Source organism: Dermacentor albipictus, chromosome 2, assembly GCF_038994185.2.
Source record: "Dermacentor albipictus isolate Rhodes 1998 colony chromosome 2, USDA_Dalb.pri_finalv2, whole genome shotgun sequence".
Classification (NCBI taxonomy): domain Eukaryota; kingdom Metazoa; phylum Arthropoda; class Arachnida; order Ixodida; family Ixodidae; genus Dermacentor; species Dermacentor albipictus.
In genome coordinates, this window is record NC_091822.1 from 207,091,691 (window position 1) to 207,105,876 (window position 14,186).

Sequence of the window (14,186 nt, forward strand, 5' to 3'; positions counted from 1 at the left end):
TGCGACCTGTAAGAAAATTCTTTACGTAGTTATAGGTTCGATGGCCAACCTGGAGTTGGGCCAGTTGGTTCAGTATGGCCTCATGCGTGACGTTATCGAAGGCCTTGGTTAGGTCTAGCCCCAAGATGGCTCTGGTGTCCAGCCTGGAGGTTTTGTCGCCATCGATAATTTGGTGCTTGAGCTGAATCATGATATCTTGAGCAGAAAGTTTCGGGCGGAAGCCAATCATGGTATTGGGGAAGAGGTCGTTGTCGTTCATATGTCTGTGTAAGCGTGTGAGGATGACGTGCTCGAGGACTTTTCCGACACATGAAGTCAGGGAGATAGGGCGGAGGTTTTCGAGTAGGAGGCGCTTCCCGGGTTTGGGAATCATAATAATTTTGGCTTCTTTCCATTGTGAGGGGAGGTTTCCAGTTTCCCAGTATTCGTTAAAATAAGCTGTGAGGGCTAGTATAGAATCCTCATCTAGGTTGCGAAGCATTTTATTAGTAATGCCATCAGGTCCCGGGGCTGAGTTAGGGCGGAGTGCGAGGATGGCTTCACGTACTTCTGCTGCTTCTATGGGCACATCCAGGTGGTCGTTATCGGTGCCTGTGTATGGTGGAGCGGGTGTAGTAGGTTGAGGTCCTATGTATCGGTCTATCAATTCTTGAAGAACTTGTGCGTCCGTGCCAGAATGGGTGTGAATAATTTTTTGCAAGTTGTGCTGTTGTGTGTTCTTGCTGTTAGCCGGATCGAGGAGGCAACGGAGGATATTCCACGTTTTGGGCAGGTTTGGTTGCCGCTCCATGCTTTCGCATGTGCTGTGCCAATTTTGACGAGTAAGTTGTTGTGCGTAGTCTTCGATTTCAAGGGTGAGAGTGCTAATACGTTTCCTGAGCGTTCGGTTGAGCTTGTTGCGTTTGTATCTGCGTTGCAGACTGGCGAGGGCTTCCCACATATGCAGTAACTTGCTATCTGCCTCCTGCAGATTGGCTTCCTCAGGAACCAATTTAGTGGCTTTGCTCGCGTCTTGCAGCAAGGATGCGACCCAATCTTTGTAAGGGGGTTGGGTACCCGAGAAAGAGGTGAGGGCTCTGGCCTGCCGGAAAGCATCCCAGTTCGTTATGTGGAGTTCACGACCCTTAGGCTTTCGCGGGCCCGCTCGAACTGTTGTTTGGATTAAATAGTGGTCACTGCCCAAGTTGTCTTGTGTGTTGATCCAGTCTGCTTGTGGAATTCGTTTTGCGAATGTCAAGTCCGGAGTAGTATCTCTGCTAACGCTGTTTCCCATACGAGTGGGAGAAGTTGGATCCGTGACAAGAGTAAGACCTAGATTCTGTCCGTCAAGCCATAGTTGTCTTCCCTTTCGGCGGTCCATTGGGTATCCCCATGCCACCGCAGGGGCGTTTAAGTCCCCTACGATGAGCAGGGGGGCTCCCCTAGCTAGTTGATCTGCTTTGGTGAAAAGTCGTAGAAACCTATGTTGTTCTCTGGGGCTGCTGTACACATTTAGGATGAAGAGGCTCTGTTGCTTGCGCCTTGCAGACGGGATGATCTCCAGAAAAATGTGGGCTGCTGTATCAATGCCTGTGTGATGCTGTATAACCGGAATGTTTCGCTTAACTAGTGTGGTTACTTGGGGCCTGCGGTTATCATTGCAAACTGCGGTGTATGCCGCGTATCCCGACAGCTTAGCCGCTTCTCCGGTCTCTTGTAATGCGATAACATCAGGGGAAGTATGTGGTGCGAGAGACGTAATGTATTGCTCTAAATGTGCTCGCTTTCGCCGGAAGCCCCGGCAGTTCCACTGCCAAATGCAGTAGGTAACACGTTCTGGATTACTCGCAGCCATCTTTGTCGGGACGCGAGTACGGCTTCTTTAGTGGACCTGCTCTGGGACGGAGTAGGGTGTTTTCCAATTCTGTCAAACGGGTGTTGTGATTTTGAGCCAATGTTGCGACCATGTCTTGAAGCACTTTGCGCGTGTCGTCCATGTCTTCCTGTCGCTGTTGTTCTCTTGCCACAAAGGCTTGCTCAATTCTGGGCAGTAGTAGCGTTTCTAGTTTCGCCGTAAGGAGGTTGTCCATTGCGCGTTCGAGAGCTTTTGCAATGGAGGCGTCGAGCAATGTGGCAAGCTTACAATCTAATGCTTCGTTCAGGTTGCGTTCTATCCGCTGTTGCAGCTCAGTGAGGGCCTCACAGTTGACATTTCCTTCTGAAGGGTATGCTGGTGTTGCCGCTTTTGAGACTGGTTCGAGAGCTTTGCGTTTGTGCGAGGTTGGTTGTTGGGTGGTTTGCCGGCAATCTATTGCAGGAACAGGAAGGATGTCTGCATTTGATGGTAAATGTTTGGGTTGTGTGTCTGCAAGTTGTGATTTGAGATTAGCGTTTTCTGTCTTGAGTTCTTGTATCTCAGCACGTAAGGATCGGAGCTCCTGCATGAAGCTGTGCGTGGTAGCGTCACTAACTGTGGAGTGTGGAGAATGTATGCACCTAATAGAGCATCGATAATTATCCCAGGGAGATAAAAATGCACAGTAATTCACTTTTCACTACAGGAAATAGACACGACAAACAACTTCCAATGAAGGACCATCTGGACGAAGGGGACAGCCATGCAAGTACATGCAAGCAAGAATGCACACAAGCTTCTTGTTTGCAACACTCCTTCTGGCTCACAAGTTATTAACAAATTATTCAAATAGGAAGTACTGCATTACCATTTATGCTTTCCTAAAATATTAATGGACATGGCACTATTACCCCGTTTTTGATGGCGTCTACCATGTAACTCGGCCCCAAACCAGGGTTGGTGGTATGAGCAGAAAAAAAACTGCATAATGGACAGGATGTAAGGAAGGGACCGATGGTGGCGACAGCTTACAGTTTGATCCGAAAGTATGTTATACTGTACAGCTCTGCTGGAACTTAAAAGGCCAGATGCAATGAAACTTCACTTGATCTAAATTTGTTAAAAATCAATAGTTGATGATCGACACTAGTAAGTAGGGCTCAGCTGCGACAGGTGCATAGTTCATTCAAGAGATACCAGCCAGTTCATAAAGACAGGTACAAGCAGGCCCGGTATCCTGCTCTTTCAGGGGAGCACTGCTGGGGAGAGGTTTCGCACATGTTGCTCAAGTACTCAGTCTAACTTTAATCAACGAAATTCTTTATCAGTGGAGACAGGCAGCCCAAGCAGCGTACCGTGCATGATAAGGCTGATATGAAGTCTATCATGCGGGCTGGTCCCAATGGTATATTTTGCCATTAAATTATGCTAGAACATCTTGGCGGGGCAGCTGCATGCAGCATACAGTATAGGTATGGAGGAGGCACATTAATTCTGGCCAGGGAGAGCCTGCATCGCTTGCAGCAATGGTGGTGCCTTCTCAATATGGAAAACAAGGATTTTTTGCAAGTTGTTTTTGGTGCATCTGTTTGGTTTTTTACACAACACAGCCTTCTGTGTAGGTGTACTATCAATGCAACTGTTTCTTCAGCAATGCAACACTTTGCTTCAGTTGGTTTTAAGTGCAGTGCCATGCTCACCTCACTTATGAAGAAGTTAGCATTCTTGGAGCCAGATGCTCGCTGCACGAGCTCACAAAACGGCAGTGTTCTGCACATAGATATGTAGTTAGATCAATTTCTCAAATGATCACACAAGTTAGGGCAAAAACCAACCTGTATAAAAAGTTCTTGCTAATGAAGTCCATGTGCCTGTCTTGTGAAACGTGCACCTTGACATCCCGTTTGCCCCCTCGAGTGCACAGATAGTCCTTGTCCCAGAGCAATGTGCAAGGACCAACAGGCACTCCTCTCAAGACTGCTGGCTCCCTCTGCAGCAAGGAGAGATGAGGAAATACTCGAGGGACCAAACTAAACTGCTTATTAATACTTGGCTCATTCAGTGATTCTTACACCAATTTCCACTCAATTTCTTATACCATTAATAACCAGTTCAAGTGCTGCCATGCACCGATTTCAGGATATGCATTAAATCTGTTGAGCAATTGACATTGCAAGAACAAATATGTCTGCCGATCATGGCAACCTTGAAAAACAAGATTAACCTGTTTTGTGCCATGGAGAAACCAAGTTCATCCACCCATTCCTCGTAAAATAAAGGCCGGAAACGAGCCTAACTTATCAGTAATACTTTTCAGTTCAGCTTCTTTCATCTCCCTCTGTGGTGCTACTAGACTTCACTTTTCCAATGGATGGTTTAGGTTTCGTAAACACACACACACACACACACACGTATCTGTGAACTCTTAAAATATTCTCTACGGTATTATGTAGAACATTCAACAAAAATGCCCATTTTTCAAAATCAGAATTGAGGATAATAGCATAACACAAAAGGGGTTAAGTGGCATGTGTGGTCCTCTTTCCCGACAGAAAAGCCAATTCAATGGGTGGCATCCAAATGCTGTCGTCACCTGCATTAGTTTAACCATCTATAGAAAGCAAAGGCAGTGCAATGCTGGAGCAGCACAGTTCCATGCATTTCATTGGATAAGCAAGGAGCAACATCTCATTTCACAGTACCAGCATTGTTCATGCATATGCCTGCTCACCACAGCCTGGGTCATTCTAGTACTGCTGGTGATTTGGGTTAGATTCATAAAGCAACTGTGGGACTTTCGGTAAATTCTTCAGTTGAAACTTCATTGGCTGCTGGCACTAATGGTTTCTTTTACTGTGCCAAGAGAGTGCAAATTTTAGAATCAGTTCTTAAGGCATGTTTCCTTGCATTAGAGTAATGATGGTTGTATATGATGAGTGATTGAATCAACTTTATTTCTGCTCAGAAGAGTGGAGGGACATCAGGACAAAGCTTGATGGGTGCTCAACGTTTCTCGGCAGAGAATGCAGCAACAAGGCAGCAGGAGTACGGTAAGTATATGCAGCAAGTAACATACTGAATGTATTTAAATAGACAAAAAATACGACCACACGACATAAGAGTGAAATAAAGTAGTATAGGAGCAGGGATCAAGCTAAATTGTGTCGTAGTACATGATGCCAAAACCCCCTCTCTAGGAGACAATGGCACAGCATCTGAAAGCTGCCGTTATGCGAGTCCTAAATGACAAAGGGAAATCACCTCTGGCTCCAGATTACCACGGTCCCTAGATTAGCTGCGGCTTGTCTTGCGCGAGCGCACTTCTTAAAAGTATACAAGATTATATTGTGGGGTTTAACGCCCCGAAACTGCAATGTGTGTGCGGCTCCTGATTAATTCTGACCACTTGCGGTTCTTTAATTCATGCACCCAAAGCGTTTTTGCAGTTCGTCCAAAATCAGAATGCGGCCGTCGCTGCCGGAACCGAACCGCGTCCCCGTAGTGTCCTTTCGAAGATTGCTGTACAGTACTCAGCAGCGCAGCGCCACCGCGGCGGGTAATGCACTGATTTCGGAGAACTGTTCGAGAAGTAGTAATAGTAGGCAATACTGAAGTAACGAAATAATTCTACTCTGACGAGAGATTGACGAGAGCAGCAGTTTTTAGAAGTCAATTAATACACAGAAAGCGTGCAGCCACTACCACAGGGCGGCCCGCGGGTTCGGTACACCTCAAAAATGTGCCAAAACCACGCTCTGATTACGAGGCCGCAAAGCCGTAGTCTCAAACCACAGGACATCTCAGCATGCCTACAATGCTGCACAGGCTGTTGTACGGATATATCAACGTTGGCTCGATTCCGAATGCACAAACGTACTTTCGGATATATCTCCGTGCGAAAGGTCTTTTCGTCTACGTTGTCACAGCAAAATACGGTCTTCACGGCAGTAGACATCGGTTACAGCTTTCAGCGTCACAAGTTGGCGTGCGCCTAATGATATTCGTACAAAAATCCCTCACGTGATCTGATCCTAGGTGCCTAGGGACAGGATCGTTTAGGGATTTTTGAGAAGGCATGATGGCGCCGAGCGACGCCGTGGCCGTGGTATGTTTTACCAGACGAGACAATGGGCGCGTTAAGTTAAGGCGCTCGAGCGCGCTCTAGCCAGCAGAGCGCGCTCTTTTAAGCTTAACGACTAAAAAGCGACTTCCGGTGCGTGATTGCGGAGCGCGCTCTACGCGCACCATCCTGGAAACGGTGCGCGAGAGCGCGCACCTGCTACGGCTTCCGGAAAAATGACGTCTTTCCTACTCTTTCCACCAATGCAAGTCCGTTCTCCTTGCCCACTCGTTCCTCTCGCTGCCGCGCTGCCGGCCGTCTGAAGCTGCTGTCAGGCGAGATCGGCAACGTGTTGGCGCGCATTGAGCTTGCATCGCATCGTAAGCTGCTGCTGCTGCCTCCGTCGCCGCGCGTCAAGTTCTTCTACCTCTTCATCGTCTAAACAAGGGCTGCAGAAGTACGGTCGGCGGGGCCATTTTCGAGAAGCGCGCGAAGTGCAATAGCGGATGCGGAAGCAACATAACATTTGCCAGACGGCACGTTCGTGCACCCGAAAACAGTCGGCGAAAATGGCCGTTAAGTTAAGCTCCGAAGGCGTCGCACTCGAGCGCACTCGAGCGTGCTCCCTTGGAGTTCGGAGCGCGCTAACTTAACGCGCCCAATGTTGCTAGGTCCCACACCTAGGTCCTTACCATAGCCGTGGTAGGGACCTAGGTCTAAGGTGTGGTAGGGTGGCTAGCCACTCTAGCCGTGGCGTGTTCGTTCTCGGCGTAAGCGCTCTCCGGCTCGCGCGGACCGCGCGTAGTTCAACGTTGCTTATGTGATCATGCTTGTGTTGCTCTTGTGTTGGTTGTAGGTTCTTGGCGGAAAGCCGCGAGTAGTGGTGGTGCGGCAATGCGGCTTTCGCCTCGGTGAGCTCTGGCAGTACAGAATCTGCGTTGTTTGACCCGTGCTTCCTTGACAATTGAAATGTCGAAGTGGCCTAGCGCCTCGGCAGCGAAGTTCCGCGAACCGCGATCTGCGTCGCCGTCTCCGACTTTGCTTTAACGGACATCGAGGGATGTGCCGCTCGCTACAAGTCATGTAAATGCGACTGCGTCGACCGCCCACTGTTCAGCGCCGAATGTGTGTTAGGTGTGCTGTGCTTGAAACGTAGGTGGTGCAGCCGTGCAGCGTGGGGGTGGTGGAGGAGCTGAGTGGGGGGGCTCTTGCATTGCCCAGGGGGCGCTGCGAAAAAAAAGGTGCTAAAAAGCGCCCTCTGTCCTAAAATGGGTCGTACCAAGCCCGGTCGTCTGCTTCGGAAAGCACGTTTACAATATGTACCCGCCACTTTCGGTTGTGTTGTATCACGGCCTGCAGCGAATATCGGGCGCCGAAGATTTCTTCAGGGGTGGCACGCTGCGTATAGGCAAGAAATTATGCAGTGACGAATACGTGTACGCCGTTCAAGAATTAAGCGGCGAAGTTTTAGCGCGGTGTCAATCGCAAGTGAAGCGAGTCGCGTACGAAGTGAAACTTCAGGTAAGGTTTGCACGCTGCTAGATAGATTCAGGCGTACAAACGCGAGGAAATTTGCTTGCTATAAATGAATCCACAGCACCGATAAGGAGACATCACGCGTACGGAACTGCTCGAGCACATGACGGTACGCGCCGCGATGTACGAACTGCTCGAGCGCACGATCGTACTCGCCGCGACGGCAACGGTCTTTCGACATGCCGCGAAACGGCGGGCCTCCTGCAATCTTTGTTGACTGCATGCCGCTAAACAAGTAGTTGTGCCTGCGTTTTAGTAGGGGCCATCTGTCCCATTTAGTAACTGCTAATAACTGATACAATGCATATGAGCTCGCACGTACGTGCGAATCGCGCTGCAGCACGAGCTCGTGCGCTGCTCGCTTGATGTAGGTTTTAATGACAGCGCTCGAACATCGATCTGCTGTAATCAATACTACATTGCTGCGCTGCCTCAACATGCTGGCTTGAGGTCAAGTATGAGCACATTTAACCATCTAACCGGTGCTGCTCGTAGTGGGGTAGTGAATTGTCACCGAATCGGCCCGGCCATTTGTGGTCATTTGCACACACCTGGTCACTTCACCACTTCGCATCGGTCGAATTGTTAATTGTCGCTGTGGCCGAGTCTCGAATCGCAAATTACCAGCCATGCATGCTCTGTCGGTCTGCTGTCGGGTAGGTGCAAAAGACCGAAATTCTGAACGCAGATAATCAAGCAAGCTTCAAGACAGGCGAAGCAGTCAGCATGGCGCGAAGTTTCGGTTACTCGCGACGAACTGCAGCTAAGCAGCGCGCCCGACGCTCCACTTCGTGAGGCCTCGAAGGAAAACGGTAGAATCTTATGTTGGGATTCAGGCCTTCTTGTTCATGGCAGCCCACGACGCAGAAGTAATGACGGCGACGCCTTTTCGAGGCTGGGCTAGGTCTCTCCGGATCGGCGTCACTCATTCCTTCTGCTCCCAGCATTACGTCCCACGGCACACGGAAAGTCCGTTTTCGTTAAACTATAGGCTGCGGCGAGGTCGCAGCGTGGTTGGCATGGTCTGTGAGAAGTGACGAGCCTTTTCGCACTCGCAACAGGGTAGAAAAGAGTGCGTCTCGACGCAAAACTCGGCCTAGAAACGCGCTTCGCCACAGGCAGGGCTCAATACGACCCAAGCTGGTACGACCCAGATGTCGTTTCCCGCACCGCCACCAGGCGCCGCTACTATACCTCAAACTCCAGCGCAAGACGCCCATTAATTTGCACGTTCACAGATATGTGCTCCCGTTTTGGTCTCATTAGCGGCTTTCGCGTGATTGTGCTGTGTGCTCCTTGCCTAGTGTGATGTTTACGATGCGAACACACAGCATGTTCACGTTTTCCCGTGCTTTATGTCATTTGCATGACGACTGAGTTGAAAACAAGACATATGTGTGTGTTGTTTGCGTTTGTGTGTTGTAAATTACTTCCTATTGTGGAAGTTCTGGCAGTCTTATTACGCAAGGAGTACGAACGTAAACATATAAACATTATTCTGTGCGTGTGAAATTTTGAATTATCCATAATAGCCTTTACGACGGATAATTAAGCGTGCTACACAGCCTGTGTGAATCAGCTACCTTTTGTTGCGACGCTCTTCCATGTAGTAGACTGATGCATGGTGCGCGTTTATTTCTGTACTGTTGTAAAAACCATTTGTTTATTCACCCAATACAAATGTATTGCTTCTTCGCCGCAGTACATTTTAGTTAGGCGGTGAAGGATACTAAAAGTGGGAGGGGACCGCTATCACCCAGCATAGTATGTCCACTCAGGCGACCTGAGTGGTGGCGGTTGCGCGAGTGTATCATTAAAGTACTCTTTTATGCGAAGCATATTACTAGAGCTCAACCCAGCTCCTCAGGCGCGGCGGTGTCGCCTTCAATAATATGGCCTCGAGCTCCACCACTGGAAAAGCTGGCACCACCGTCGGCGTGCTATTAGGGATCACGTTGACATAGCGGCCGCGTCGGCTGCTTCGGGAGCGCCGAAGCGAGCTGAAAACGAGAGTTCAAATTCCCTCGTACGCTGCGGTCCTCATTTAATAGCGAGATTTTCCCGCTTCGAGTGTCTCCTTCACAACGCTTGAAAGCACTACAATAGGTTGTGGCTGACTTTGAAGGCGCGCAACACGGTAGGCTACTGTTCGGTGCCGCAGTGCCGGACGTACGCAATGGAGCCCGGTGTCAGCCTTATTCACACGTAGCCACAAGACAAGCTGCGTGAACCTTGGCTCGCGAAACATAAAACCGGCAAACAGTCATTGGCTACAACTCGGGTATGCAGCAAGCACGGACGCGAGGAAGATTTCTGTTACGGCTCCGGGTCTGCGATGTTCGGAAAACGCGCACTGAGACGCTCGCCCGAGTCCGCTGCCCGACTAATGTCATGACGGTTTGGTCTATGAACTTGTCGATGCTATAGATACTGGAAAGTTCACTGGAGTGGAAAGGGAGCGGTAAGAAGCACATTAAAGAAAGCATGGCATATGGTCATGTTTGTGTTATGAATTAATGCACTGGACTGCAAAAAAAATAAGCAGCGGGAAATCGCACACTGAGAACACCGATAAACACACAGCGCGACGCAACTCGAGGAATAATATTGAAACGTCTAAGAATTTAGAAGACAAAAAGATTGAATCGTCATGACGGCACATCACAGTCCCTGTAGGCGTCGAAGTCTCTACAATGAAATTATTTTTGAACAGCTCTGTTAGCGCCCACGCAACAATGGTTGCTTGTATACTGTAAAATGCTCATATTCTGCTGCCTAAAGCTCATGGCACGGCGCGAAAACACGCACGCGGCGAAAGCGAAACAGTGCGCGGACAAGCATGCGGACGCGCAGTCCGTCGCTGCGAACCTGTGCGATCGCTGCATTGAGGCTTCATTATATTACGCTCCGTTTAGTTATACAAACACTATAAGAACATATTTCACATAGTTTGCTCTCAGCGTTTATATACCTACCTTTCACGCAAGAAGCCGGTTCGGGAGACTCCATCGCGGCGACCGCGCGCAGCAGCGTTCACTGTACGTATTCGGTAAAGAGATAGCGTCTGTAAATGATTCTGTGCCTTCAGTTTGCCCAAGATTATTATTTATGCAGTAAAAAAAACTTCTCGTTTCGAAAGTACTGACAGAAATGTCCGGGAGAGCTCGCACGTGGTGTTTTCAGTGAGCGCCGACAGCAAAACCTATGAGGTGCGCGCCGCGTGATCCCTCATACTACGCCAGTGAGTCGCTTCCGATAGATGGCGACTCCGTAACTCCTCGCCGCCAATATAAGCAGCTGCGCTTGCCTCTGATAGACACTCACGAGGTGAGGTGCCTTTTGGAGACAGAGCTGCTCGTTGGAATGAGAAGCGAAGGTTGCTGCGTGCTACAGAGACTGTTTCTAGGTGGCTTTGCTACGGCGCAGCGACTACGCGCCCCGCATCAGACGCGGTGAGCGTCGAGCAACGCAGCGTTCGGCGCGACAATGAAATGTGCGCCTGAGCCGACGCCGACGACACCGGCTTTTCTGCGACACGAGCTCCTTAAGAGGAAGCTTTAGCTCGGGCCCAACTCCGACGCGGCCTATTCAAATACATGTAAAAACGCAAAAACGTTTTTCTGAGATAACCCCTGGACCGATTTTAATGAAATTTGTTGCATTTGAGAGAGAAAGTTAAATTCTAGTGACTGTTGGAAGCGGAATTTTGATTTAGGGCTTGAATTTTGTTGAAAGGATTTTCAAAAATTCAGACGTTTGAAAAAAATAGAAGCACGAAGTTTACAAGCTAATAGCTCTACATCAAAAACAGATATCGCAATGCTGTAAACAGCATCCATTAGCCCATTCAAAGCGGACAAATTTGATATGTCATTTTACATCTTACGTGAATTTGTTACGTTGTTTACGAGGGTTCTGCAAAAGTTGTAATTACACATTACTACATTTTTTGAGGTTCATGTGTAACATATTAATTTTGTCCGCTTTAGACGTGCTATCAGGTACAATTCACAGAATTGCGATATCATTTTTTCTTGCTGAGTTACGGAGTTGTAAACTCGATAGTTTCGTTTTCTAAAAATTTGCGATTTTTGCCAGGTTTTTATAAAAATTTGACGACCTAAATCGAAAATTCGAAACCAACAGTCACTAGACTTTAAGCTTTTCTTTTAAATGCAGCAAACCCCGTCAAATTTGGTGCAGTGGTTGCCTAGAAAAACGAATTCTCCTTTTACATGTATTTAGATAGGAGCACCCGAGCTAAAGCTTCCTCTTAACGCTGTCGCGTTAAAATAAAGGCTAGTATGCTTCGCATCCTGGGCTTAACCTTAGCTAAGCCACAGCCAGTTTTTTTATGTCCAGCGACAGTGGCCCCTTTCCACTTTTAGTATGCTTCACCGCAGAACATAGGTGTACTGCGAAAAGTGTAATACTAAAAGCTCAATTATGCAACGTTTCTTTCGTAGCTTGCTACACCGCAACACAAGGGTGGAAATAAGCATTGTGCAGTAAATCATACTAAGAGTGGAAAGGGCACATAGGTTCTCATTATTTTCAATTGTGATATAATTCGCAAGTGCATCTGTGCTCTTGATAAGCTTTATTGACAGTTCTTTGTACATTACACATTCATATTGCCGGGAAGCTTACTAAGGCACATTCGCCATTTTGTGACGCATTATGGGGGTCTTGCGCTGGAGTTTGAGGTATAGTAGCAGCGCCTGGTGGCGGCGCGGGAAACGACATCTGCGTCGTACCAGCTTGGGTCGTATTGAACCCAGGCTGTGGCGAAGCAAGTTTCTAGGCCGAGTTTTGCGTCGATTCGCACTTTTTTCTGTCCTGTTGCGAGTGCGAAAAGGCTCGTCACTTCTCACAGACCACGCTGCGAGCTCGCCGCAGCCTATAGTTTAACTAAAACGGACTCTCCGTGTGCCGTGCGACGTAATGCCAGGAGCAGAAGGAATCGGTGACGCCGATCAGGAGAGGCCTAGCCCAGCCTCGAAAAGGCGTCACCGTCATTACTTCTGCGTCGTGGGCTGCCATGAACAAGAAGGCCTGAATCCCAACATCAGATTCTACCGTTTTCTTTCAAGGCCTCACGAAGTGGAGCGTCGGGCGCGCTGCATAGCTGCAGTTCGTCGCGCTGAGTTAGCGAAACTTCGCGCCATGCTGACTGCTTCGCCTGTCTTGAAGCTTGCTTGATTATCTTCGTTCTAAAGTTCAGTGTTTCGCACCTAGAGTCCCGACGGCAGACCGACGTAGCAGCAGGCATGGCTGGTAATTCACGATTCGAGACCCGGCCACAGCGACAATTAACAATGCGACCGATGCGAAGTGGTGAAGTGACCAGATGTGTGCAAATGAGCACAAATGGTCGGGCTCATTCGATGACAATTCACGACTCCACTACGAGCAGCACAGGTTAAGAGAGTTAAATGCGCTCATCCTTCATCTCAAGCTAGCACGTTGAGGCAGCGCAGCAAGGCAGTATTGATTGCAGCACATCGATGTTCGAGCGCTGTCATTAAAACCTACATCAAGCGAGCAGCGCACGAGCTCGCGCTGCAGCGCGATTCGCACGTACGTGCGAGCTCATATGCGTTGCATCAGCTATTACCAGTTACTAAAAGGGACAGATGGCCGCTACTACAGCGCCATCTGTCCATTTGTCATTTGTCCGCCATTTGTTTAGCGGCATGCAGTCAACAAAGATTGCAGGAGGCCCGCCGTTTCGCGGCATGTCGAAAGACCGTTGCCGTCGCGGCGAGTACGATCGTGCGCTCGAGCAGTTCGTACATCGCGGCGCGTACCGTCATGTGCTCGAGCAGGTCCGTACGCATGACGTCTCCTTATCGGTGCTGTGGATCCATTTATAGCAAGCATTTCCTCGCGTTTGTACGCCTGAATCTATCTAGCAGCGTGCAAACCTTACCTGAAGTTTCACTTCGTACGCGACTCGCTTCACTTGCGATTGACACCGCGCTAAAACTTCGCCGCTTAATTCTTGAACGGCGTACACGTATTCGTCACTGCATAATTTCTTGCCTATACGCAGCGTGCCACCCCTGAAGAAATCTTCGGCGCCCGATATTCGCTGCAGGCCGTGATACAACACAACCGAAAGTGGCGGGTACATATTGTAAACGTGCTTTCCGAAGCAGACGACCGCGGGCTTGGTACGACCCATTTTAGGACAGAGGGTGCTTTTTAGCACCTTTTTTTCGCAGCGCCCCCTGGGCAATGCAAGAGCCCCATTCACCTTCAATGCTGGAGCACAATGCGGATTCATGCCTATGCTTCTGGCTGGACTGCACGTGCTCTTTGAGAATTGATTCGTTGTTCGTAAGTGCACTGCAGGTACTTACTCTAAACTGGAGGGCTGAAGTTGATATGGAAGTACAATTTTTATTAAGGGGACAAGATGTTGCCAAGATGGTTGCAGCACAGCTTTTTTTTCTTCCAGGCACCTTTTCTACTAGGACTTCCATTGAGCCTCTTTGAGCCAGCATATAGTGTATATAAAAATCGGACACCGATTGGGAACATCACCTGTGCTCTCTGCAGTAAGCTGTGCACAGGATAAGTTCATACCTATATATAGAAAAAAAATGTAGCGTGACCAGACAAAATAAAAGGGGGTAGTCCTTTCCCTTTAGTTATCTGTTTTGTGCTTTTTATTATAGATCCTCCACAGTAACCACATGAGTGCCGAACTTGAGCTTGTTGGTTTCAGATCTCATGGTTGTTACTGGCAAA

General features: G+C 48.8%; 1 protein-coding gene across 3 annotated transcripts in view; it reads right to left on the reverse strand.

Annotated features, from left to right (window-relative positions):
• LOC135903404 (tRNA wybutosine-synthesizing protein 5-like) overlaps positions 1 to 6,548 on the reverse strand; it is a 35,902-nt gene extending 29,354 nt beyond the window's left edge. For 2 of the 3 annotated variants that reach the window (XM_065433725.1, XM_065433723.1), the window contains exons 1-3: positions 6,147 to 6,548; positions 3,670 to 3,824; positions 3,535 to 3,604 (exon numbers count right to left, since the gene is read on the reverse strand). In XM_065433725.1, coding sequence (XP_065289797.1) covers positions 3,535 to 3,604; positions 3,670 to 3,824; positions 6,147 to 6,257 — 336 coding nt within the window. In that variant the 5' untranslated portion in view covers positions 6,258 to 6,548. Of the gene's footprint in view, positions 1 to 3,534; positions 3,605 to 3,669; positions 3,825 to 5,711; positions 5,888 to 6,146 lie in introns of those variants that run through there. The other variant, XM_065433724.1, reaches the window with a different exon arrangement.
• Between the last annotated feature and the right edge of the window lie 7,638 nt (positions 6,549 to 14,186).